Source organism: Leptosomus discolor, chromosome 8, assembly GCF_034619465.1.
Source record: "Leptosomus discolor isolate bLepDis1 chromosome 8, bLepDis1.hap2, whole genome shotgun sequence".
Taxonomy (NCBI): domain Eukaryota; kingdom Metazoa; phylum Chordata; class Aves; order Leptosomiformes; family Leptosomidae; genus Leptosomus; species Leptosomus discolor.
In genome coordinates this window covers 39,537,907-39,559,408 of record NC_141398.1, presented here as the reverse complement: position 1 = coordinate 39,559,408, position 21,502 = coordinate 39,537,907, and the positions used below count along the sequence as shown (strand labels likewise).

The window sequence follows — 21,502 nt, the reverse complement described above, 5'->3', positions numbered from 1 at the left end:
AACTGGGGCTGGTGATGAGAGTGGGGCTGTTAACACGATCGGGGTGATAATGTGATTGGAGTTGGTGATGTGACCAGCATGACAATGCGACTGGGGATAGTGACACAACCAGGGCTGGGGATGCAGCCAGGGCTGGGGATGCATTCAGCTCGGCGATGCAACTGGGGCTGGCAAAGCAACTGCAATGGCAATGTGACCAGGCTTGTCAATGCAACTGGGACTGGCGATGCAACCAAGGTTGGTGGCACCAAGGATGGTGATGCAACTGGGATTGGCAACACAACTGGGGCAGCAATGCAACCAGGGCTGGTCATGCAGCTGGGGCTGGTGATGCAGCCAGGGCTTGGCGATGTAAACAGGGTTGGTGATGCAACGGGGGCAGCAATGCAACAGGGGCTGGCGATGCAACTGGGGTAGCAATGCAAACAGGGCAGCAACGCAACTGGGGCTGGCAATGCAACCCGGGCAGCAATGCAACTGGGGCTGGTGATGCAACAGGGGCCGGCGATGCAAACAGGGCCGGCGATGCCCCCGAGTCTGGCAACACGACCGGGGCCGCCCGAGCCCCCCACGTTACGGAGCCCGGCGGCCCACCGCCGCTGCCCACCGCCGCTGCCCACCGCGGCCGCGGTCAGCGCAGGCTGCGGGCGGGGCGCGGCGCGGCGCCGCGGGGCGGGGCTCTTTCAGCTCTCCGCTCCCATTGGCTCTGACGCGCCGGACGCGGCGCCGATTGGCGGGGCGCGGCGCGTGCTCGGGGCGGCAGCGTGGGGGTCGGTCCCGCGCAGCCCACGTGCCGCCGCCGCCGCGCTGGAGGCCATGGTGCTGGACCCGGGAGCGGCGGCGCCCGGAGGGCTGGGCGCCAGCGCCGCCCCGCGCCTGCCCCACCGCCATGGCCCGCCGCTCTGCTCCTGCCCGTCCCCCCCGCCACCGGCCCCGGGCCCCGGACCCCGTTGCCCGCGGGGAACCCGGCGTCTGTCGGAAACCGGCGCCGGGATGCGGCGGAACGAAAGCGCGGAGGGGCGCGGGGGGATGCGCGCCGCCGCCTCCCTGCCCCACATCGCGCGGGGGCGGCGGGAGGAAGGCGGCGGCGGGCGGCGGAGCCCCTGCCTGCTCGTGGCGCTGCGGCCCTGCAACGTGGAGGCGGAACGGGAGCGGTTCTTCCGCGCCAGCTTCGCCTACGACCCGCAGTTCCAGTACGCCGAGCCGGTACCCGTCGCCGTGCTGGATAAGTACGGAGCCGCCTCCGATCGCTTCGTCGCTCAGGTGAGGCGGGGCCGGCGGGGCACGCGCTGCCCGCGCCGGGGCGTGGCCGCGGGGCGGGGCGGGCATCGCTGCGGGCAGCTAGCTGCCGGTGCCCCCGGTGCCTTCATTGCCCTGCCAGTACTGCTGCCTGCTGAGCTGCTCTGCCGGGCGGGGGATGAGGATGCTCGGCCTGGGGGGAGGAGGAGGAACAGCAACAGGGGCGGCCCGGCCCACCTGCTCCCTGCCCGGGGAGGATGTGAAGGTGTGGGTGTCCTCGTGTAGGGCCATGTCACCGGCATGTGGGACAGCTCCGCGGTCGAGCCAGCCTTGTGGCCTGCTTCCCTTCCCTGCTCCTGCTGTCCGGGCTCCCTCTGCTTGACATCTTCCATGTCATGCCTTCAGGCCTCTTATTTTTAAACTCTTCCTGCCTGCAGGAATAGTACGTGCTCCGTGGTTGACATGGGTGATAGTCATACTGGTTCTGGATGACGCTACCAGCATCAAACTGGTTCCTGCTTACTGATTCACAGTGGTGGTAGGGAGCTGGTGCTCTGTCAGGGACCCACTGCTGTTGTTTTTTTACTCACATAACTGTAGAAAGAGCAGGGAAGGAGCTGGAGCGTGTGGGTGACCGCATGGGAAGCGGTCCTTATCCTGGATGACCTGGTGGGTTAGGTCTGGCTCATTTTCTGAAAGGCCTAAAGGTCTTCTTGTGTGGCAGCACCCTAACACGTCAGGAATGATAATAGTTGATGTAGACTCCGCTTAAGGAGTTGGTATTATTTTGCTTAGCTGTTTGCATTGTTCATACACTACTGAAATATTCCTGACTTGCTCTCTGCCGTGGGTAATAATGATGTGGGGACGGCAGTGAGCAAACAGGACCGCTCGCTTCCCAGGAGGGAATGGGCAGGAGTGTTCTTTCCTGCTGCTCTGCCTGCAAACCAGCCTTTCCTGGATGCAGGCAGAGTGAGGCAGGACCGGAGCTGCTCTGGATTTGGAGCCAGGAGCCCAGCCGTGCCCCAAACCAGTTTGCTGCTTGGGTTGGGCATCCCGCCTCTGGCAAGAGCATCCTTTTAGCTGCATCCAAGGGAGCAGTTTAAAAACCCCATACAGTAAATTCAGACGTGCACACCAGAGGCAGCTCTTTACACCTCCTAGTCCGGAGCTTACAGCTGGTGTTTCAAACAACAACTTCTTCACCAATTTAATGATTGGTTTTTTAGTGTTTATTTATTCTTGCATTACTTCCCATATCTCTGCCTGAATTATTGTCCAGATGATTCCGGCTCCTTCTGTAAACAGCTTTCTAAGCGGTTAGTCATTTCCAGTGCCTGCCGTACCTCTGCCCCAGATAAACTGGTGCCAGCGATGCTGTTGCAGGGGACACAGTCTGACTCCTGTAAAGACCTCATTGGCACTTCAGTCTTTTCTTCCTGCTTTTAAGTGCATTTTATTCTCTGAGTAGTGGGGTGAAACAAGTTGTTCAGAGCTGTTTCTCCTCCCTTGCTTTCTCTTTTGATACAGCTGACTTACAATACAGTAAAAGGTGAATAATTGAGATTATTTTCCTCTGTGCATTACTTTGAGTGAATGAAATTGTTTATTACCAGTGTGAATGGGCCCATCCTGGGTCCTAAAACCCTCTGCAAGAGATACTGAGCGTTTCTACCAATGTTTCTCCAAGCTGTCGGTGCAATGGGACAGTATTTGTGTCACTGTTCCTTTGCTTGTGCCCTGCAGTAACCTTCTTCCAGTCTCTCCTATTTTGGGAAACCTCTTTCCTTGACAGCTAACTATTAGCTATAAACTGCTTTTATTTTAAAAACCTGCATTAGTCATGGAGCTTAAATAAATGAGACATTTTGCTAAGCCAGCATTCTTGGACAAGAGCAAACAAACCAAAACCAGCTCCCTGCTTCCAGCTTGCTGCTCCATCAGCTGCTCTGCACGTGCTTGGGGGGTGTTTGTTTTTTTTTTTAATAGAATATTTAAATAAACCAGAATGATTCTTCCAGCCCTATGGAGGCTCCTCACCCCAGAGACCACATTCCTGGTTTGTCATGGGAACGTGAGCAGCACCAGCACGGAGCTGGGGCTGGAAGATTTGTTATCCTGCTGCATATGGTGGATGCACGACTTTGGGCTGCCTGGGGATACTCAGCAGCCTCGTGGAATGGTGAACTTGGTATCTTTGGAATTTTGCTTGCTGGGATATGCGCTGGAGGTCAGCGAGGAGTGTGTTCTTTGGTCATCCTACTCCTGCGCACCAGCTGTGCTGGGTTTCTCGTGGCTTGGCGCTTTAGGTCCCCTGGGAGGAGAGAGCAACTGGCTGAGCAGAGATGGGGGGAAGAAATGGTCCTTCTGCTGCTGCTGTCGGCAGGAGGTACCTTGTGGTGCTGCAGTAACGATCCTGATCGTTCAGCAAACAAAATAAAACACACCCAAAAAAAACCCTCAACAACCGCAAAAATCCCTCAAACACCCCCCGACACACACAACTTCTCCTGGAAAGACACAATAAGTGACTCAAGACTAAAAACCAGCCATGCAGAAAAAACTGTTCAGGGAAGGAAAAATCAGGACCTTCTGCTGGAGTTGGGGAGGCTGCTCACCAGACACAGACCATGAAGCCCCTCTATGGGGTACTGGATGGTTTGAGCACTGGTACCAGTGGTGAGTACCCACCTCCTGCTCCTGGATGACCTTAGGGACAAGGGAGGTGATGGAATCTCCTGCAGGGTTCCAGCTGCAGCCCGGAGCCCATATGAGAGCAGAGGGGGGTTTGTTCAGCAGGAGGAGGTAAAACACGCACCGTTGAGGAGCAGTGCTTGGTCCTGGGCTGAGAAGCTCGGCAGCAGCTCAGCCAGGTTTACAGAGGTGATAAAACTGCTGGAGAAACTCCAAAACTCGTGCAAAGTCGTCATCATCTGGTTCGGGGTTTATATTAATAGACTGGAGAAAGTCATTGCTTGAAAATGTCTACAATGCAAACTCAAGTTTTGGGAAGGAAACGTGCTTGTAAACACTCGTATTTTATAGATGCTCCATAAATGTTAATGCTAATAAAATAGCAGGTGCTGCTTTTATTAGAAGGCTGTTGGTGTGCAGCAGCCTGGTTGGGCTGAGACCCTGGCCAAAGAGGAGGAAGAAGCATTGCTGCAAAGAGTGGTGCCCAGCCTTGCTGCCAGGCTTGCAGTCTAGTGCTGTGCTGAGAAACTCTTGGAGTAAAAAGGAAGCTGGTACGCTGGACCTCCTTGTGCAAGCGCTAGCGTTTGAAAGGAGAACTGAAAATGGAAAAGATTAAAATAACCATGGCTTTAACCTCCAGAGCCAGCGTGCTGCATTGATGCTGTTTCACTTCTGCTTTGCCCAGTTCTCACAGCAGATGCTTGCCAGGATGATAAAAAGCAGAAAGAATATACTGTGGGTCATACTGGTTCCATTAAGTGTCTGTTTGTCCTGGTGGCCACCTCCAGCTGGCACAGCCCCTGTGTTTTTTTTAGATATTGCAAAACCATGTCTCGCTTTCCAGGCGTTTATCTGGGATTATCTCGCTGGGTTTTACTGCACGTGGGATTTTAAGGTGTGTTTATAAGTGGGGAGGGTGTTTGCCACTGACATTTCATTTCTGCGTGCGACAGGCGATCAGGATCATTCGTGCCGTTCTGGAGAAGTATGGGACCTATGAGAGCTTTGAAGTGGCCACAGGCGGGAGGCTGCTGAGCAAGTGTCAGATCTGGTCCGTGATCCGAAAATACATGCAGAAGGAAGGCTGCGTGGGAGAGGTAATCTGCATCCCTGCATAATCACTTGTAAAATACAGCTGCAAAACGTTTGTTTTCTGATAAAAAGGACTCAGATTAAGAAATGTTTTGGGTATAAAGAAGAAAGTTTTCTACTCTGAGCAGTGGTGTCCTTTCACCTCTGACTTGGCTGCATTCACTGTACCCCACGTTAGGACGTGGGGGCTGGTTCCCCACCAATTTCCCATGATTTTTTCAGTGTAGATCTCCCTTTTATGCTTGAGAGAAAGAGAGGAGCTGCTGCTTGGCCGTGTGGCCGTGTGGGGAGCCTTTTGCTGTGTGCATGAGGTATCAATTACTGCTGTTAGCAGTGGTATGGCAGACATCTCCGGCAGCTGCCTTCACCCACGTTTCCAAAAGCAAAGCTGGGGGAAGAGATTTCCTGCTGTCCTGCAGGATGTGCCAGGTTACAGCGCTTTGAAACCCCAAGCTCGGGTTTTAAGGCTGGGAAATACGTGGTTAAGATACAATGGTAACCATGCGGGATGGAGCAGGGGTTTACCATCTCTTAATCCAGTTTCTCTGTGCCCTCAGCAGCATCCACTGTGGGATGTCCCACAGCTTCAGTTAAGGGGCTTTTTTTCCTCCTGCTGCCAGCAAGGTGTGGGCAAAACGCTTTCACCATCCTGGGTTCAAGCACTGAGAAGGGTTTCTGGAGCTGGCCTTGCTTGTTTTTTTGGCTGGCGGGGATGCCTTCAACTGTTGTCTGCAGGGCAGAAGGCCGTGCAGTGCTGGCTGGCGCAGGGGCTTTCTCACCACTGCCTCTTGGCCAGACTGTTTTCCCTAGCTCTGATTTTTTCACCCCCATCTCCAGACAGGGTTATTCATGAGCATTTCCCTGAAGCATCAACTTGCTCAGCGGAACCCAGCCCGTTTCATTCCTGGAAAAGCAGGAGTGAGCGGTTCCCCAAGGTCCCACCTGGCCAGGGGATATTCCTCCTTGAGCCCTCTTGGTTTGCCCCTCCCAGGGGTGTCCCTGGGACTTGGATTTGGCACTTTGTTCCTCCTAAGCCTTTGCTTAGGACAGGAAGGATTTCTGCAAATCCCTTCCTATAGTTCAGCTGCCTTTTAGTACCCAGAACGAGTCCAAATTCCCAGCCTAGCAGCTGGCCGGTCTCGCTAGTTGTGGTCTACCTCTTGATTTTTATTAATTGATTAAATTCAGCTATTTTGATCTTCTGTGTTAATCTGAACCTGAATTGAGCTCTGGCTGGGCAGAAAGCTGTCTTTTCACTTACGCGTTGGTTTCCTTCCATCCCTGTGGAATTTTCCCTTTGCTCAAGGGAACGTAGGGTTCAGTAATTATGTTTGCACATCGCCATGTAAGATAAGTGGCCCTTTTATCTGAAACTTTTGACAAGTGCTTTTAAAACCACTAAAGCATTGGTTTGTTCATTCCCCTGACCCCAATTCATTACCGATTTTGCTGAATTTCTCTGGGGCAGAGAAGAGGGAAGGGTTTAATCTGCTCTCGCTACAGTGATGTTGGCAAACTTTGCTCCCCATACAGAACAAAAACTTGCTGAAACTTCTGCGTCGCTGATAATTGAACACCCTGTTGGGGACCTGGGGGGTTTCAGACGCGTACCTCCCTCCCTGCGCCTGTATCTGTGATTCCTGTCGTTCACTGGCTGTGCCCCATCTGTGCTGCCGTGCTGTTTACTTCCCCAGTATGTACTGATCGTGATGGCTTTCTAAAAAAATTTTAAAAAAACCCCTCTAGCACAGGGGGTTGCATTAGCCTGGAGGCTGCCCCGCTGATGCGTCAGCTGCCTGCAGGCAGTCCTGGCAGGCAGCGCAGCCAGGCTGGTGGCAGTCACTGCAGGCAGCTGCCCTTTGTCCTCGGCGCCGATCGGCGAAGGCAAGATCCCGCTTTCCGGCACCGCAGCAGCGTGCTCGTGGGTAAGTATTTATGCTATAATTAACTTTGCATCTTCAGAAGCTTCTTTGGTGGGGTCTGAGCTGCAGATCCTGAAGCTCTTCTGCTTCTCTTCTGGCTCAGGACTGAGGTGATGCTGCCGGAGCTCAGAGGTCTCCATACTGATTTCAGCGAGCTCCCAGCTTGCAGCAGGGGAACCCCTGGCCCAGTTGGTAAGTGCTGCATGGCAATCCCTGGGGTTGTGAAATGTTGTTAGCATAAAGAGTGCGAGCTGGCATCTCCTGGGATCTCGTTGGTGGTGCCCCTCTATCTCTGAGCTGCTCAGTGCCGGTGCTTTCTTGGTGTGCAAGGTCCTGAGCAGCGCCAGGGAGCTGAGGAGGGGCAGGAGCCCATGCCCCGGTGCCATGGGCATTCTCCCCTTGGTTCCTGGGGACGAGCACTTTCTCCATCGGTTACATCCATAAGAGCTGAGCAGAAGCTTCGTGGACCACCAGGATGCGCTGGGGATCCTGCTCAGAACGAGAGAGAGATCACAAACCTGGAGAGCTGGCGTTGTTGTGCCAGGAATAGGACTTTGGCTGAAGTCACAGCCCCTGTTGTAACAGCATCTGCAAAGCTGGAGGGTCCCAAAATAAGGCGAGTGGTGCTGCTCAGTGGGTGGATGGGCTGCAGCAGCCGGAGAAGGGCTGCGGGCAGCGTAACGGGAACATGCAAAGCTGCAGTCTCTGGTGACGCTGAGAGTCCCTTCCCATCGCTCCTGGACGGCTGGCTCTGCATGGGGGGTTCTTGGCACCTCTGTTTAATACAACAAAACAACACTATATCACTACATTATTGAATGAGTGGAATAAAATAACCTGAGCCGATGGTTCTAAAAAGTCATCAGCCTGACGCCTGAAGAATGACATTGTGGGGTTTTCCCTGTCACATTCTCACCGTGTTGGCCCCTGGGCGCATCCATATCATCAGCTCTCCCAGGGGGGCTGCAATCTACAGCTGTACCTGCCCTGCAGGAGTGCTTGGCCTCTCCAAGTAGTGTCTGATCCCTTTTCCCAACCCCTGGATCCGTCCATTTCCATCCCTCATTCCCCTGCCCAGCTCTGTCCCAGGATCTTTCCATCCTTAGGACAGGGATAGGGAATTTCTCCTAGGCTATGGCAGCCCTGTGTCATCCCAAGCTGGGGAGTGTTTCTACCTGCAAAACCCCTGCTGCTAATTTGCCTACCTGACTTGCAAACCTCGTGTGGAGGTCGCACCATTTGCTGATGCATCTTTGTGCTGAATATGCTTCCTAATCGCTTCACTTAGTGCCATTGAGCTCTTGTATGGGGAAAAGTAGTTTCTGCTCTGTATAATTGAGTTGAGTGTCGCTGTTTCTTGTTGCCTTTATCTTTTCTTCATCATGAGAGCAGAAAACAAATCAAAAGTGTTGCCTCTGACTTGAGTTCTTCCTCTAAAGGCTCTGGGATGTTTTTGCTTAGAGTTTTTCTTGATTCACAAAAAAACAGACCGGTTACTTCAACTGCACCCTTCCCTCTGTGCTCAGCCTCCAGCACTGTCCCAGCTTGTTGCAAATTGAATTTTTCTGTGCCCTTAGATCCTTCTCCAGACACTATACCCCAGGGAATGCTTCAGTCTTCATGTCAGCTCTTGCTGCCTTGCCTAAAAAGGGCTTGTGCAAGACCTGTTTTCAGTGCTGAGCATTGTATCCTCAGCATCCTCCACTGCCTCCTATTTTCCAGCCATTTGCTGCATTTCTCTTTGCTCACCCTGCACATGGTGATGCCAAATAGGGAAAAAAAAAAAAAAAAAAAAAAAGGAAAAAAATTGGGTTTGCGCTGTTCAGTCTGCCTCCTGTTCAGGCACGATAGTGAAGGTTGAGGGATAGCACTTGCCTTTCTGTAATTTGGCTGGGCTTATTTGGTGCTCATGTTGAATTGTGTGAGCAGGTCATTGACACCATCTCAGGATGGGAATGCCCAGCCTGGTGACCATTGGCTTGTCCTGTAGCATAAAACCCCCCAAAATAATTTTAAAATCAGCTCTTTGTAAGCCAGAGCAGTCTATTGCAAATGTTGCTTAATGCTTATTAAAGTGGGGTGTATCTCTGCTTCCTAAAGCTCAGCCCTAGTAGGATGCTGGGGTGAGTTACAGCAAGGAAGGTGCAGCCTAGGATGTGGGACATGGCGTTCCTAGTACAGCAGAGGAAAATGCCATGGACAGGGGATGGACAGATATTTGGGTTATAATAAAAGAGTTTTCTTCTGGGGTGGGAATTAAATTCAGATGGGAAGGGAGAGCTGGAGGTCACCAGAACAGCAGAGATGTGCTGCGCGGAGCATTTATCCATGTAACACTCAATATAGTTGAAACTCCTGGGTTTATGGAATATTTCACTTATGTGGGTGCTCTGCGTGTTGTTTTCAGAGATGATTTTTGAAATTGCACAAGGGAAACTTGGAACTGTTGGAGGGATGCCACACAAGCACCAGCTTCCCAAACCCATCAGCTGGGCTGACCCCCCCACACAGTGGCTCCTGCTGCTGCAGGGGCCCCAGAGCTGCTGAATCCCTGTCACCTGGGGATGGCACCTGGAGGAATCCAGCGTAACGTGGCCGAGGATGAGCAAGTGGAAAATGGAGAAAAGCAGAGAGGAAGAGCTTGGGGGAGGGAGTATTATTTTTTTAATAGGCTGGGAGAAAGCAGGTGAGTGTTTATCCTAGGGAAGGAGTTAGTTTTCTGCCTCTAGTTTCCTAAATTCCAGCCCCCTCGGGGTTGTTTTTTTTTTTCATACAGGGGCAATGAAGTGTGACCAGACAGCAAGGTGTGGACCTGGCCTTGTGGACCGCTCCCAGCCAGCTGAGCATCCTGTGTCCTGGTAGCAGAGCTCTGTCTGACACAGTGCATCATCTCTGGCGCTCCCTGTAAGAGCCGCAGGTTGGGCAGCAAAGACCTGGGGACCAGGTCACAGGGTCCAGGCACCAGTTCTGTGCTGCAGCATCTTCAAGGGAAGAGGGAGAGTGCTGCAACGATGAAATGTATTCGTCATCTTCTTTCTTTGGGTTTAAACTCTGTCCCCGGGCTCTTCCCTTCCCCTTCTACATCCCAGGATTTCAGCTTCTGCTAATCGTATTCGGGATTGCCCTGTCAGTTGTTGGGGCTGTATTCCCATCACACGGAGCTGACCTAAGAGATGGGAATTTGTTAAAATCCCACCAAAACCTGGCTCGTTTGTGCCTCCTTATATCTGCTTGTGGTAAAGCCATAACCTGCCCTGTCTGTTGTAGCTCCAGCCAGGGCTGTTAGCAGAAACTGGCGCTGCTGCCGAGAGTTTTCTCCCCACCAAGAGCCTCTTGTGGGAGCTCATGTGACCAAGGGTGATGACCTTGCTGGAAACTAAACTAGAGCATAAAACCAGTTTTAGTCTGGATCAGTCACCAAGGTCCATGGCTGGATGGGGGAGAGGGCAGTGAAACTGCAACCCTTACTTATTTTGCCTTGCCTACTGGAGCAGAAGCAAAGCTCAAGGAGATACACACAAGTCAGACCTGAACTGGCAAGTCTTTTCTCAGAGTTGGAGGGATTCTTTTTCACGCTGGTATATTTTAATACAGGTAAGCAATTGCACTGTAAGTATTTTTATGCTGTTCCATTGCCCAGTGGTAGGCTCTGCTCTGTTACATTGCGCTTCTGGCTTTCATGAGCAGCTTTGCACAATAATAAATCTGGGCTAAAGCAAACCCCTTCAGTCTCCTCTTTTTTTTTTTTTTTGAGTGAGAGAATCGGCACGTAGTAATGTGTGTTCACATTTTCATCCTGAAAAGCGTCAGCTGTGAAATAATAATTGGGTTTTTTTAAGAGTTAATATGAACGTGGCAATTGGTATGTGCCCAAAGGTCCCAAGCATTGCTGCGGCTGAACCTAGGATGCGGCAGAGCCGCATGTCTTCTCTGGCAATGCTGCGGCTTCGAGTCGCTGCAGGTCTGAAGTTGGATGGTCAGAAAATGCTGCTTGGCCAGCACGTTAACGCTTGTTAACGTAGAGCAGCTGTCTTGGCTCCAGCATTTTCCGTAGCCAGGTTTCCCAAAGTAGATGTTTTTTTCTGTATAAAGATATTCTCCAGTCCTGCGCATGTGTTGCCCGTCCCTGCCGTGAATCGTGGCCAGCACACACGATTCCTGCTGCGAGGGTGGGCTGGCGTGGATCCGTCCTCACTGCTCATGTCTGAGAGCCTCAACAGGGAGAATCTGCAGGAGAGTCCGTGAGAATGGACCCAGAGCCTTGGTTCCCTCAAGGGATGTTTATTGGGAGGTTCTAGAGGTTGGACCCGTAACAACACGGGCTCTGTTGGCTGTTTAGAGTGGGATTGTTCTGTTGAGCAAATTTACTGCACCGTCCTGTTGCTAGTGGGGATGCAGGAGTGTGACCAGGCCGATCTCCAGAGGGTGCCCATAAAATAGTGGGGAGCCCATGGGAATGAGCCGGGGCAGGGGTGGTGCTGGAACCAGAGGGATGCTGGAGGAGGCTGCCCAGGAGCTACCTGCTGGGATTTGCTGGCTGTAAAGTTGTTTCATCCCCAGGTGGGATCATCTCTTTCCTCTTGGCACCCCCTCAGTGCCGGCAGTGCCCTCCCTGCCTGCTCCTGCTGTCTGTGGTTTCTTTGGAGAGCTGCAGCATTTATTAGGGAGAAAATGTGCTTCTGGGGCTGAGACTGCCATGATCCTGCTGGCTTTCACAGGGCTACATACAGTCTCACCTCTGCTTTACTAACCCTGGTTATATTGCACCATAACTCCATGGATTAAAACTGGGTTCCCCCAGATTTGAGCGAGAGCAGAGTGAACCCACTGAGCTTGAACGGAGAAGCAGTGCAGGGAAAATGTCTCCATGCCACACGAGCTACAATGCAAGGGGAAGACTGGTCTATATTTAGGTAAGGGCTCTGCCCAGAACAGGTAATCCTCTTTCCATGAACAGTGATGGTGCAGCAGTGCTGGGCAGTGCCACCCATGGCATTGGTGGCTTTTTCTGACTGTCCACCACCATCTCAGCCTCTGCCTAGAGCCAAGACCCTGCTGAGCATCTCCTCCCCTGGCAGTGCTGATGGTGGTTGCCTCCTTCTTCCACAGGTGGTGGTGCAGCTCACTGACGACCTCCTGTCCCAGGCGGTGATGATGGTGGAGGACAGCCGTCCGACGCTGGCCATCAACCTGGCCGGAGCTCGGCAGCACTGGCTGGAGGGGATGCTGCGCCACGAGATAGGTCAGCAGTGGAGGGGTGGCTGTGGGTGATGGGCAGAGTGGAGGGGTGCTGTGAGCATCCTCTGGCTGTCACTGGGGTAATGGCCTGGGGGCTGCGGGGACCACGGAGCAAGATGATACCCACTGGGTCCTGCAAGGAGACATCCTGGAGGGGTGCTCCTGGGTGCGTTTCAGAAAGTGCTGAGGCCAGTTGGGTCCCTCTCCGCGTGTGTCAGACACCCACCCCTGCACCCATATGCCTGTGCCTGCTCCCACCCCCACCCTGGGCACCGAGGCGAGCAGATGTCCCATGGCAGCATCTCCAGCCAAACTGGCACCCATGGGTGCTGGGTCTCAGCCCCAACCCCAGCGACTCAGGGGCCGGCGGAGGGGGAGGCAAGGGGGTCAAGCTTTTTGGAGGCTGCAGCCGAAGGCGCTTGCTCCCATCCCCCCCCCCGCCCCTCCCCAGGCACCCACTACATCCGGGGGGTGAACAACACCCGCCAGCCCTGGCACAGCTCCGAGGGCCGCAAGCAGTACAGCCTGAAGCCCGCCAACCCCACCGAGGAAGGCTTGGCCAGCCTGCACAGCGTCCTCTTCCGCAAGCAGCCCTTCCTGTGGCGGGCAGCCCTGCTCTACTACACCATCGAGCGGGCCAGCCGCCTCTCCTTCTCCGCCCTCTTCCAGGACCTGGAGCAGTACGTCCAGGATGCAGGAATCCGGTGGGAATACTGCGTGCGGGCGAAGCGGGGCCAGACCGACACCTCGCAGCCAGGTACCGCTCTGGGAGGGGTGCAAGGCCTTCAGGTTTTGGAAGGGATTTTATTTTTTTGAAAAAAAATAAACCAAAAAAACAACAGAGGTAGGTGGACGTGTTTTGCAGCTGGGTGGGGTGAGCATTGCTGATCCTGTGGCCATAGAAGCCTTTGAAATGGTGGCTCTGCTCCACCCCGCATCCCTCCCCGTCCCCAGCACCACTCTCCCGTGGGTTTACACTTTATGGTAGTGATCTTTTACATGCAGTCCTGGTACATCAGCTCTTCGGCTGCTCAGGGTGGGGTGGGGATGGATGGGACACCCTGGGGAGCCCCATAAGGGGGTTGTGATCTGATGGGCACGACTTGCACAAGCTCGCCAAAGGAGAAGAAAAACACTGAGCATTTCTGGGCACGCATTGAGATTGTTGCAGTGGTTTATCATTAAAAAAAAACAACCAAACTGGGAGGAAAGGTGAAAGCACCCCAGTAAGAGGTTTGGGGCTCTTGCACCCAGCTGCTTCTGCGGTCCCTGGCGCTGCTCCCCAGCCCTCATCCTTTGGGACCCAGCAGGTCTGGCCATGGCACCAACAATGCCTGAGCTCTGGCACACTCGTGTCACCCTGGTCCAGTGGCTCAGTTATTGCAGTTGGTAGATGTTAGGGCGAGCAGAGGGCAGTGGGGGGCCAGACTCCCACTCCCCGACCTCTCGCTCTTCCAGGCTGTTTCAGTAAGGACCAGGTCTACCTGGATGGGATTCTCCGCATCCTGCGCCATCGGCGGACCATCAACTTCCCACTGCTGGCTGCGCTTGGAAAGGTAATGGCTGGGGGCAAGGGAGAGGCTGATCCCAGAGCTCCATCCCAGCCCAAAGCTCACACGGGCTCCCTCAGCTTCCTGAAAACAACCCTATCGTGTGTGGTTTTTACCAATGCCTCCCCACAGGCAGGAGGGGTGTTTGGGCAGTGGGGTGGGTGACCCAGATGGGCTGCAAGGGGGCCAAATGTCCTCCTTCGATGGTTGGGGCTGACCCCAGCTCCTCCTTCCCATCAGGTCTCCTATGAAGATGTGAATCGGCTGAAGAAATTTGGGGTGCTGGAGAAGGCCCGCATCCCCCATTTCATGCAGGACCTGGAACGGTACATGAAGCAGCTGGACCACATCGTCACCACCAATGGCCTGAATGAGGAGGAGCTGAAGCAGCTACTGCCTGACTGAGGGGTATCCCTCCACCCCCTCCCAAACCGGTGCCCCAAGGGTGTAACTGGTGCCATTTATTGGGGCTGGAGGAGAAGGCAGAGCCTGGGCCTCCCCTGCGCCCAGGCGGCTGCTGTGCATGTGCTGCTGTGTAGAGTAGCGCAGCTGAGCGGCCCGGTGTGGTTAGTGTTGATGTGTCCCCTCCCCACCCCGTCCCCTGTGCATTTTGGGGACGTCTGTGTGGCTCCGTAGGGCTTTGGGGAGCCAGAGAAGAGGGTTCAGAGGGAGCAAGGGCAGAGCTGGGGAGATGCACTGGGCCACCAGAGGTGCAGGAGGCTGTGCTGGGGTGGTTGTAATGGGGCAGGGGGGGGGGTGTGGGGGGAATGTCCTTAGGGTACCAGGGGGTTCTCCCAGCACAGTGGGGGCAGTGCTCGGGGCTGGAGCCTTTGGGCTGTGCCTGGCAGCCCTGGCAGGGAATAAAGGCTGGCCTGTACCCGATTGCCCTGTGCATGTGTCTCCTGCTCCCCACTCCCCTCCCTCATGCCTCCCCCCCCATCCCCCAACAGCAGGAAGGACTTTAGTCCCCCCCATACCTATCTCTGCTCTCCACAGGTATTTGCCCACAATTAACCATTGCTCTGCACCCCAACTACAGCCACTCTGCCTGGCTCCAAGGACTCAGGGTGCGGATTGGACTTGATGTTAGGAAAAAGAGTGTAATAAAAATGACGTAATGGAAACGTGTGGGCAAAAGGTCGTGGATAGCACTGAAAGCCAGGCTGGCACCACTGTGAATGCTGACCATGCTTGCACAGGCAAAACTGCATGGCTCCAGGCTGCTGCATCAGGAGCAGGAAGGGGTCACTGGAGGATGTAAAACAACATACTGGGCAGGGACAACATTAATAAATCAAAGTAGGCAAAAGCAGAAGCTGCCCTGAGCTGTTCCTGGTCTCCCAACACCTGGCCTCTGCAGCAGTCATGGCACCCTGGCTGTGCCACTCCTGGGAGAGTCGATTTAAAAGACGAAACAAAATAAATAAAAAACCCCACAGATTTCATTTCGGCTTCTCTCAGCTGTAGCCTTTCAGCCCACTCAGCTCCTGCAAAGGTAGCACAGGCCCATTTGTGCCTCAGGAGAGCCCAGGCTCAATCCCAAAAGCCCCAAGGTTGGCTGCAAGCCCTGTTCACAGCACCCCCAGCTGCCCCACGCTCCTGATCTCGCAGGGCAGCTGCAGCCCCTCTGGCAGGGTGCAGACACTGGCAGGCAGGGCAGCACAGAGCAAGCTTGGGAAGGGATGAGACCACTTGTTTTGAGGGAATTTTGCTTCCCTCTAGTCCAGGTCTCCAAGAATATCCTGGTATTTTTAACAGCTCCCCTCTGTGAGCACCCCTGCATGAACACACCACCAGCACGGTCAGTCAGACTCTGCTCTTTAATGTACTATTTCCTCCAACATTGCAATCCCCAACCTGGAACGCGCTACAGCGCGGCTTTACAAAGGTATTTACACCCATCCCAGCATCACTCCCCCCTTGTCATCCCAAGGAGCAAGGCCTCAACTGGCACTAAGAACCAACCGAGGGAAGTCTCTGGCGGCTTTTCTAGTGGAATAGCAGCAATGATGGCTACTGCGATGGTTTCGGTCACATCCCTGATGAAATAACAGCATGGAGATGAGAGACAGCATTAATCTATCTCCCCAGCCAGGGCTAGAAGCGCTTCATCTGGCGGCGTTCTTGTCGGCGTTGCTTCTTCTCGTTTGGTTCCTGACCGACGGGCGAAGAGTCAGCTGCAAACCAGGGCCCCAAGATGTTCACCCATAGAAGGTAGAGAGCGCGGCCCGGAGCCTGCAAAACACATGTGGCACAAACTCGGTCACTCTGGGGACAGCTCTGGAAGGGGTGGTGCTACAGTCAGGAGGGCTGGTCCCATCGAGGAAGATGAAGGAGGTGGAATGTCTTTACAGGCTTGATCAGGGGCATCACAGGATGCATGGAAATCAAAGGTGGTGGCAGGCGTCCAAGATAAATGGCCTGGTTTAGGAACTTGCCTACGTATACAGCACTTGGGCTTCATCTGTGGAAATCCCAGCATCAGATCTGAATTACCCAGAAAGATCCAGACATTCTGCCTCTCCCTCCTTCAGAAAACACACCCATATTTCTCTGAATTAAAAAAAAAAAAAGTGATCCAGATGGTCTCCAGAGGATAGTCAAGAGTTTAGGCTGCCCTCTGCCAGGCCAGCTAGAAAGAACTTGTGAGTAAGGACTGACATGAAGTAACTTTCTATGTTCCCCAGACTGCCTGATATACATGTGTGGCCTATACTGAAAGCACCTGTGGGATTTTTAACTAACTGGAGATTTTTTTTGTCCTTCTGCAAAAGCAATTTTAGCTGGAGGCACATGACAAATACCTCGGGAGTAGAAAGAGTCTGGTGTGTTAAGGGGAAATCAAAGCCTCCAGTGTTTTGATCTACCAAGTGGCACAGTGTCCAGTGGTTCCCAGCCTCAGTCTGTGCTGGGTGAATGACTGAGAAAACCAAACAAGAAGAAACAGTCTGTTTTCAGATTATTTTCTGGTTTCTGCCTTCACAAAAAAGGCTCTATGCACAAAGATGGCTTTGATCTGCCTCATAGTTCTTGTTGCCCTTTCACAGGAACACAGAGAAAGGATAAGGCCAGCCTAGTTTTTGCATGGTTGACTCAAAGGGCTCAGGACTTCTTTCCCTTGTACGGTCTCATTTTTAACAGGGAGATTAAAAAAATTGGGCTGAAACCATGAAATGAAAGGGACTCTGAAGACAGGGAAAGCCAAGGACAACGTAGAGCAACAAGGAAAACCACAGGGGCTTACCAAGAGCCAGAAGTACCAGATGTAGAGCGAGAAGCAGCTCAGCACTTGGACTATAGCTGTCAGCAGGATGACATCCTTGAGGTGCCTAAGGGAAGAAAAGCAAAAGCATTAACCTTCCATTCCAGCCCCCGCCGAACACACCAGCTCCTCTGCCAACACAGCCCGTCTGTGCCACCTCTGGGGAGCGACCCGGCCTGACCGAAGGGCTGTCCCTGCAGCTATGCTTCGCCACACACAATAATTTAGAAGAATCAGAGCAGTAAACAAAAAAAATAATAAATAAATCCAGTGAGTTAGAGAGCTAGGCTCCCTCTGGAAAGGGACACTGAGAAAGTTGAGGAATGCAGTGGGGTAGAAATCAGCAACAAAACCACCACCCCCGCAGCCTGCGACAGCAGCCAGCACTCACTGATTTGACACATGTCATGGCATGAAGTTTAGCTGCTCCCGGCTGGCTGCACTGAAGGGAAGCCCTAATCTTCCCTGGGCCATTTCACAGGTTGACAGACACACTCAGGGTTGCCAAAGAGCTGGGGTGCTGCAAGGACACGCACACCATCGCCCGCCAGCCGAGCTACAGCAACGGACGGCTCCCCCTCTCCTCCTGGTTGTCCAACTCCAGGGTCTTCCACACTAGCCTGAAGAGAGCTGAGAGCAGCTACCGAGGGGAACAAGCTGCCCACACCTCCAGCACCACTCTGGGGGGGACCTGACACCCAGGAGAGGTAAACAGGTACTAGTTTTTCAACACAAGCCACAGGGACTGCCATGATGGGTTAGAAAAACACTAGCTCTCTCACTCCCATTAAATCATCTGCTGGAGTAAGAAACGCTCAAGTCACATCCAAGAATGGGAGTCAAGAAAACAAAGGCAATGGTAAGGAAATAGCTTTTCTCATTCTGGGCAGCACAGCACAAAGCAAAGTGACCAGAAGCAACTGGTTTAGGCTGGGACACCACCATCAGCTCAAGGCACTGCAGAATCCACGACCCACAGCTCTCTGACGGGCTGCTGAAGTTCAGAAATCTCGTGCATCACCCAAGACCATAGTGGGGTGACAGCAGAGCTCCCAGAGAACCCAGCTCTCCCAGAGACCAGCAAGATCAGCTTTCAACCCAAAGCAACCCACACCACGTTTCAGTTACAGAGAGCACAAGGGAAACGCCGTCAAATCCGCAGTGTTCCAGCAGCAGCTCCAAAAGAGCAAGAGGCAGGGAAACATCCGCCGCTCTCTGAAAGTAACCGCCAGCCTAGAGCGGTTCCCTGGTCCCCAAAGCGGTCATTTGGAGTGGTTCCCCCGACAAACAAACAGCAGGAGGAGTGCTGAGTGTTTGTTATCACATCCCAACAGGGTTAAACTAACGAGACTCGCACTCTCCCGGCTAAAGGCCCTGCACAGGCTCAGGTACAAAGGTACAGGGGAAGGTTGGGAACTTCAGCTGCGCAGATTTTGTTTTTACAACTCTGCCTCCTCCGTGTTTTGCACAGCCCGTGCACAAGCATCGAATCATTTTAACGTGTCATAAACCTCACCCCAATGGTGCGCTGCTCGGGCAGAAAAACCTCGGAGCCCCAGTACCAAGGAAAGTGCTACATCTGCAACCGGGCTGCGGCATGGCTACAAGTGCGCTCCTCACCTTTTCGCAGCAGGTAAGGAGATCCCTGTGCCAACTCCTGCCAGTCATTTCCTCTGACAGCGCCAGCACACACATGCATGGGGTGGTTATTGGGGCACCTGCTCTGCTTCAGGGCCTCACACATCTCCCAAGTGCGTCTCCCACAACCAGGAGGATAGCCCAGATGACATCAAACCTCTGTATTTTCCTTACTGTTGTGTTTCACAAAAAAGATATCAAAAATACTTTACACTTCCACGCCAGAGAGCCAAAACAGAGTAAAACGGGAGAAAAACGCTTGGCTGACCAGCAGGAAAAAGAAGTCGCTATAGGATGAAAAGGATGTAAAGGACCCAGCTCACAAGTCACACTAGAAGTAACTCCCTCTCTTCTTGGCCACCTCATCCCTCGGCAGAGTCTCTTACTCCAGCTGCACACAGAAAATGTATTACCCCACTAACAAACACACAAGAGGAGAGCTCATCCTGTGAGACAGCCAGGCTCTGCGCCACACAAGTCGGTCTGCCTGCTGACAACATCCCCAAGCACCTGCTGGCTGCAGAAATAAAACTTCTGCTAAGAAAAATAAAAAGATATATTTCAATATGTGGCCCTTCCTGCACGAGAATGCTTGACATGACGGAAAGGGCTCAGCCAGAAACAAGGCCCCGCTGTGGTTCTTCAAAAGCCTGGCAGCAAGGGAAAGAGGGTGATAAACCTCAAATTCTAGGCCAAGGGCACCGGAGGGAAGGGGCCAGCTACCTCAGGCACCTCACTCAGCACACACTGAAGCAAAAGCTGGACCAACAGATGGAGGCGGAGGGCAGGGAGGACAGAGAGCAAAGCCTGATGTGTCCACGGCTGCCCCGTAGTTTTCTATAACTAGTCTGAAGCTCGCTGCTGGAAAACACGTAAATCTAGAAGATATTTCTGCCGTTTCAGTACTGCTGTCTTCTTATTTTATTTAAATCACTTTGCAGGAGTTACTGTTGGGTGTTCCTTGGCCGAGGAAAAGAGAGTCACAGCACCACCGAGAACACTGGACAGGCAAATGCTTGGTGCTGCCGGCAGACAGACATGAGGAACGCACAGGCACAGGAGGCAGAACAGGCTGAGGCGTGACAGGAGCTGGCTGAGACAGAGGGGAGGGTTTTTAGCGTATAGAACAGTTCAAGACACGGCCAGTTTGCAGCCAGGATGGGGTAACTGGCAGAGTGTGCCCTTCTGCTCTGCCAAGCACTACCTGCAGTGCTGGTTTAAAAGGAAAATATATATCTCTGCGTGCTGCAGAAGCGTGCGCAGTGTCAGTGCTGTCTCTTCACCGAAAGACAGCTGTCGGCTGCTCCAGCCGAACTGTTTGGGATTTCCCAGCTCAGCCCTAAGGACAGTGGCTGTTCCAGGCTGACATACCCACATGGCGGCTCATAACTAGCGCACACCAGGCCAAGCATTCAGATAATGAGAACAGTTTGGGTACGTTTGTGGAAAAAACAACTACAGGCTCCCAGCTCCCCCCATGCCTGTGCCAGTGGGCAAGCGGAGGTGGGAGCTGAGGCCTGGCCTTCTCCTTCGGGGACTGCCCCGGCTCTGCGTGCACGCTCAGGCAGCAGGTCCTGCTCACCTGGACTCGTGCGGGTGTGGACACTCACTCTGCCATCCCCTGCTCCATGTTCAGGTCAATTCCCCCGTCGGCAAGGCTGCCATCGTCTGTGAAAGACGGCTTTGCCATGGAGCTCATGGACCGGTAGCTGGTGCCGTAGACCACAGAGCTGAAGACGAACGCTAGCTGCAAAGTGGAAAGAGCTGTCAGCCGCAAAAGCCACGACCGCCGGGGCACAGCGGCAGGGGCCTGTTGGCCCTGCCTGTCGTGGCAACCGGGAAAGAAGCCGGCTTTCCACCGGGGCGGGAGCCGGTGCCCTGCCCGCAGCGGGGCCGGGCACTCACCCACGTCCAGGCGGAGGCAGCGGGGTAGAAGACCACCAGGTTCACCACGGCGTAGACGGCCTATGGAGAGAGCACGGTACGGCTGTCTACCCGGCCCTCCCCACCAGCCCTCCCCGCGCCCCGCCGGGGCCCTCCCCAGCCGCACTCACGGAAGCCCCCAGGATGATGCGGAGGTAGAAGCGCAGCGTCTCCCGGTTCTCCTCGAAGATCTGCTTCTTGCCCTTGGTGCCTGCCTTCCCTTTGGGCTACGGAGCCAAGACAGGCGGTCAGCGCCCGGGGCCGGGCCGGGCCGGGCCGGGCCGGGCCCTCGCCCCCCCAGCCCCGCCACTCACCGCCATGGCCGCGCCGGCTCCGCGCTCCGCTTCCGGGCCCCGCCGGAAGTGACTGTCCCACCGTGAGCGGCGGGGCCGCGCCTGATAAATGGCGACCGAGGCCTGTCTGAGACCGGGGGCGTCTGCGGCTTCCCCAAGTCCCTCCTCCCCGGGCCTTCTGTGTCCCCCGGAGCGGGGGTTCTGCGGCCTTGCCCCAGGGCGCGGCCCATGGGTTTGGGGTGCGGTGCCAGCCCGGCCGTCTCAGCCCCCCCCCAGTGCAGCCCCTTGGCCCGCCTGTGCTTCGGCCTCCCCTTGGCTCTTAGGAGAATGCCACCCGCAGCGCTCTGGCCGCGGAAGCGTCCTGTATGGCTATCAAGAGCCAGACGTAAGCCGAGTGAGCCACGTTGCTCTGGCCTCAAGAGCTCCGCTGGCTCCTAGGAGGGGGTTAGGTGGATGGGGCAAGAGCTGGGGCTGGAGAGCCTGGCCCTGTCGGGTAGCAGCCTCACAGAGAATGCCTTTGCCATCTTTGGCTTTCCTTGTAACAGCCTCTTTATGGCCAGGATGCTGCTGTCCAGGCTTCGAGCCCAAGAGGTGCTGGCCCACCTGCAGTGCTCCTGAGACTTCCTAGGCTGGAAATGGCCTCAGCCGTAG

General features: G+C 54.3%; 2 protein-coding genes across 3 annotated transcripts; one reads left to right on the top strand and one right to left on the bottom strand.

Moving 5' to 3' along the window:
* Nucleotides 1–816: 816 nt before the first annotated feature.
* Nucleotides 817–14,140, top strand: MATCAP1 (microtubule associated tyrosine carboxypeptidase 1). Its single transcript, XM_086469325.1, has 6 exons — nt 817–1,263; nt 4,887–5,030; nt 12,057–12,189; nt 12,637–12,942; nt 13,644–13,741; nt 13,976–14,140. Exons 1-6 carry the CDS (start codon nt 817–819, stop codon nt 14,138–14,140), a joined length of 1,293 nt encoding a protein of 430 aa, XP_086325451.1.
* Nucleotides 14,141–15,541: 1,401 nt separating this feature from the next.
* Nucleotides 15,542–20,895, bottom strand: TMEM208 (transmembrane protein 208). Of its 2 annotated transcripts, none has more exons than XM_086469615.1 (6): nt 20,873–20,895; nt 20,690–20,785; nt 20,541–20,600; nt 20,246–20,382; nt 16,980–17,064; nt 15,542–15,970 (listed from the first exon to the last, which is right to left on the bottom strand). In XM_086469615.1, exons 1-6 carry the CDS (start codon nt 20,876–20,878, stop codon nt 15,833–15,835), a joined length of 522 nt encoding a protein of 173 aa, XP_086325741.1. In that variant the 5' UTR covers nt 20,879–20,895; the 3' UTR covers nt 15,542–15,832. The 2 variants fall into 2 exon arrangements, with proteins under 2 accessions (XP_086325741.1, XP_086325742.1); XM_086469616.1 differs by lacking the exon at nt 15,542–15,970 and adding an exon at nt 15,979–16,288.
* Nucleotides 20,896–21,502: the final 607 nt, after the last annotated feature.

What these genes read in the sequence shown, in the direction of transcription:
- TMEM208 (XM_086469615.1), bottom strand. An exon ending in GCATCATCCTGGGGGCTTCC is followed by an intron (nt 20,601 to 20,689) that starts GTGAGTGCGGCT and finishes CTCTCTCCATAG; the next exon opens with GCCGTCTACGCCGTGGTGAA. An exon ending in CTGCCTCCGCCTGGACGTGG is followed by an intron (nt 20,383 to 20,540) that starts GTGAGTGCCCGG and finishes TCCACTTTGCAG; the next exon opens with CTAGCGTTCGTCTTCAGCTC.
- MATCAP1 (XM_086469325.1), top strand. Translation starts at nt 817, where the DNA reads ATGGTGCTGGACCCGGGAGCGGCGGCGCCCGGAGGGCTGGGCGCCAGC. An exon ending in AGGAAGGCTGCGTGGGAGAG is followed by an intron (nt 5,031 to 12,056) that starts GTAATCTGCATC and finishes CTTCTTCCACAG; the next exon opens with GTGGTGGTGCAGCTCACTGA. An exon ending in TGCTGGCTGCGCTTGGAAAG is followed by an intron (nt 13,742 to 13,975) that starts GTAATGGCTGGG and finishes CCTTCCCATCAG; the next exon opens with GTCTCCTATGAAGATGTGAA.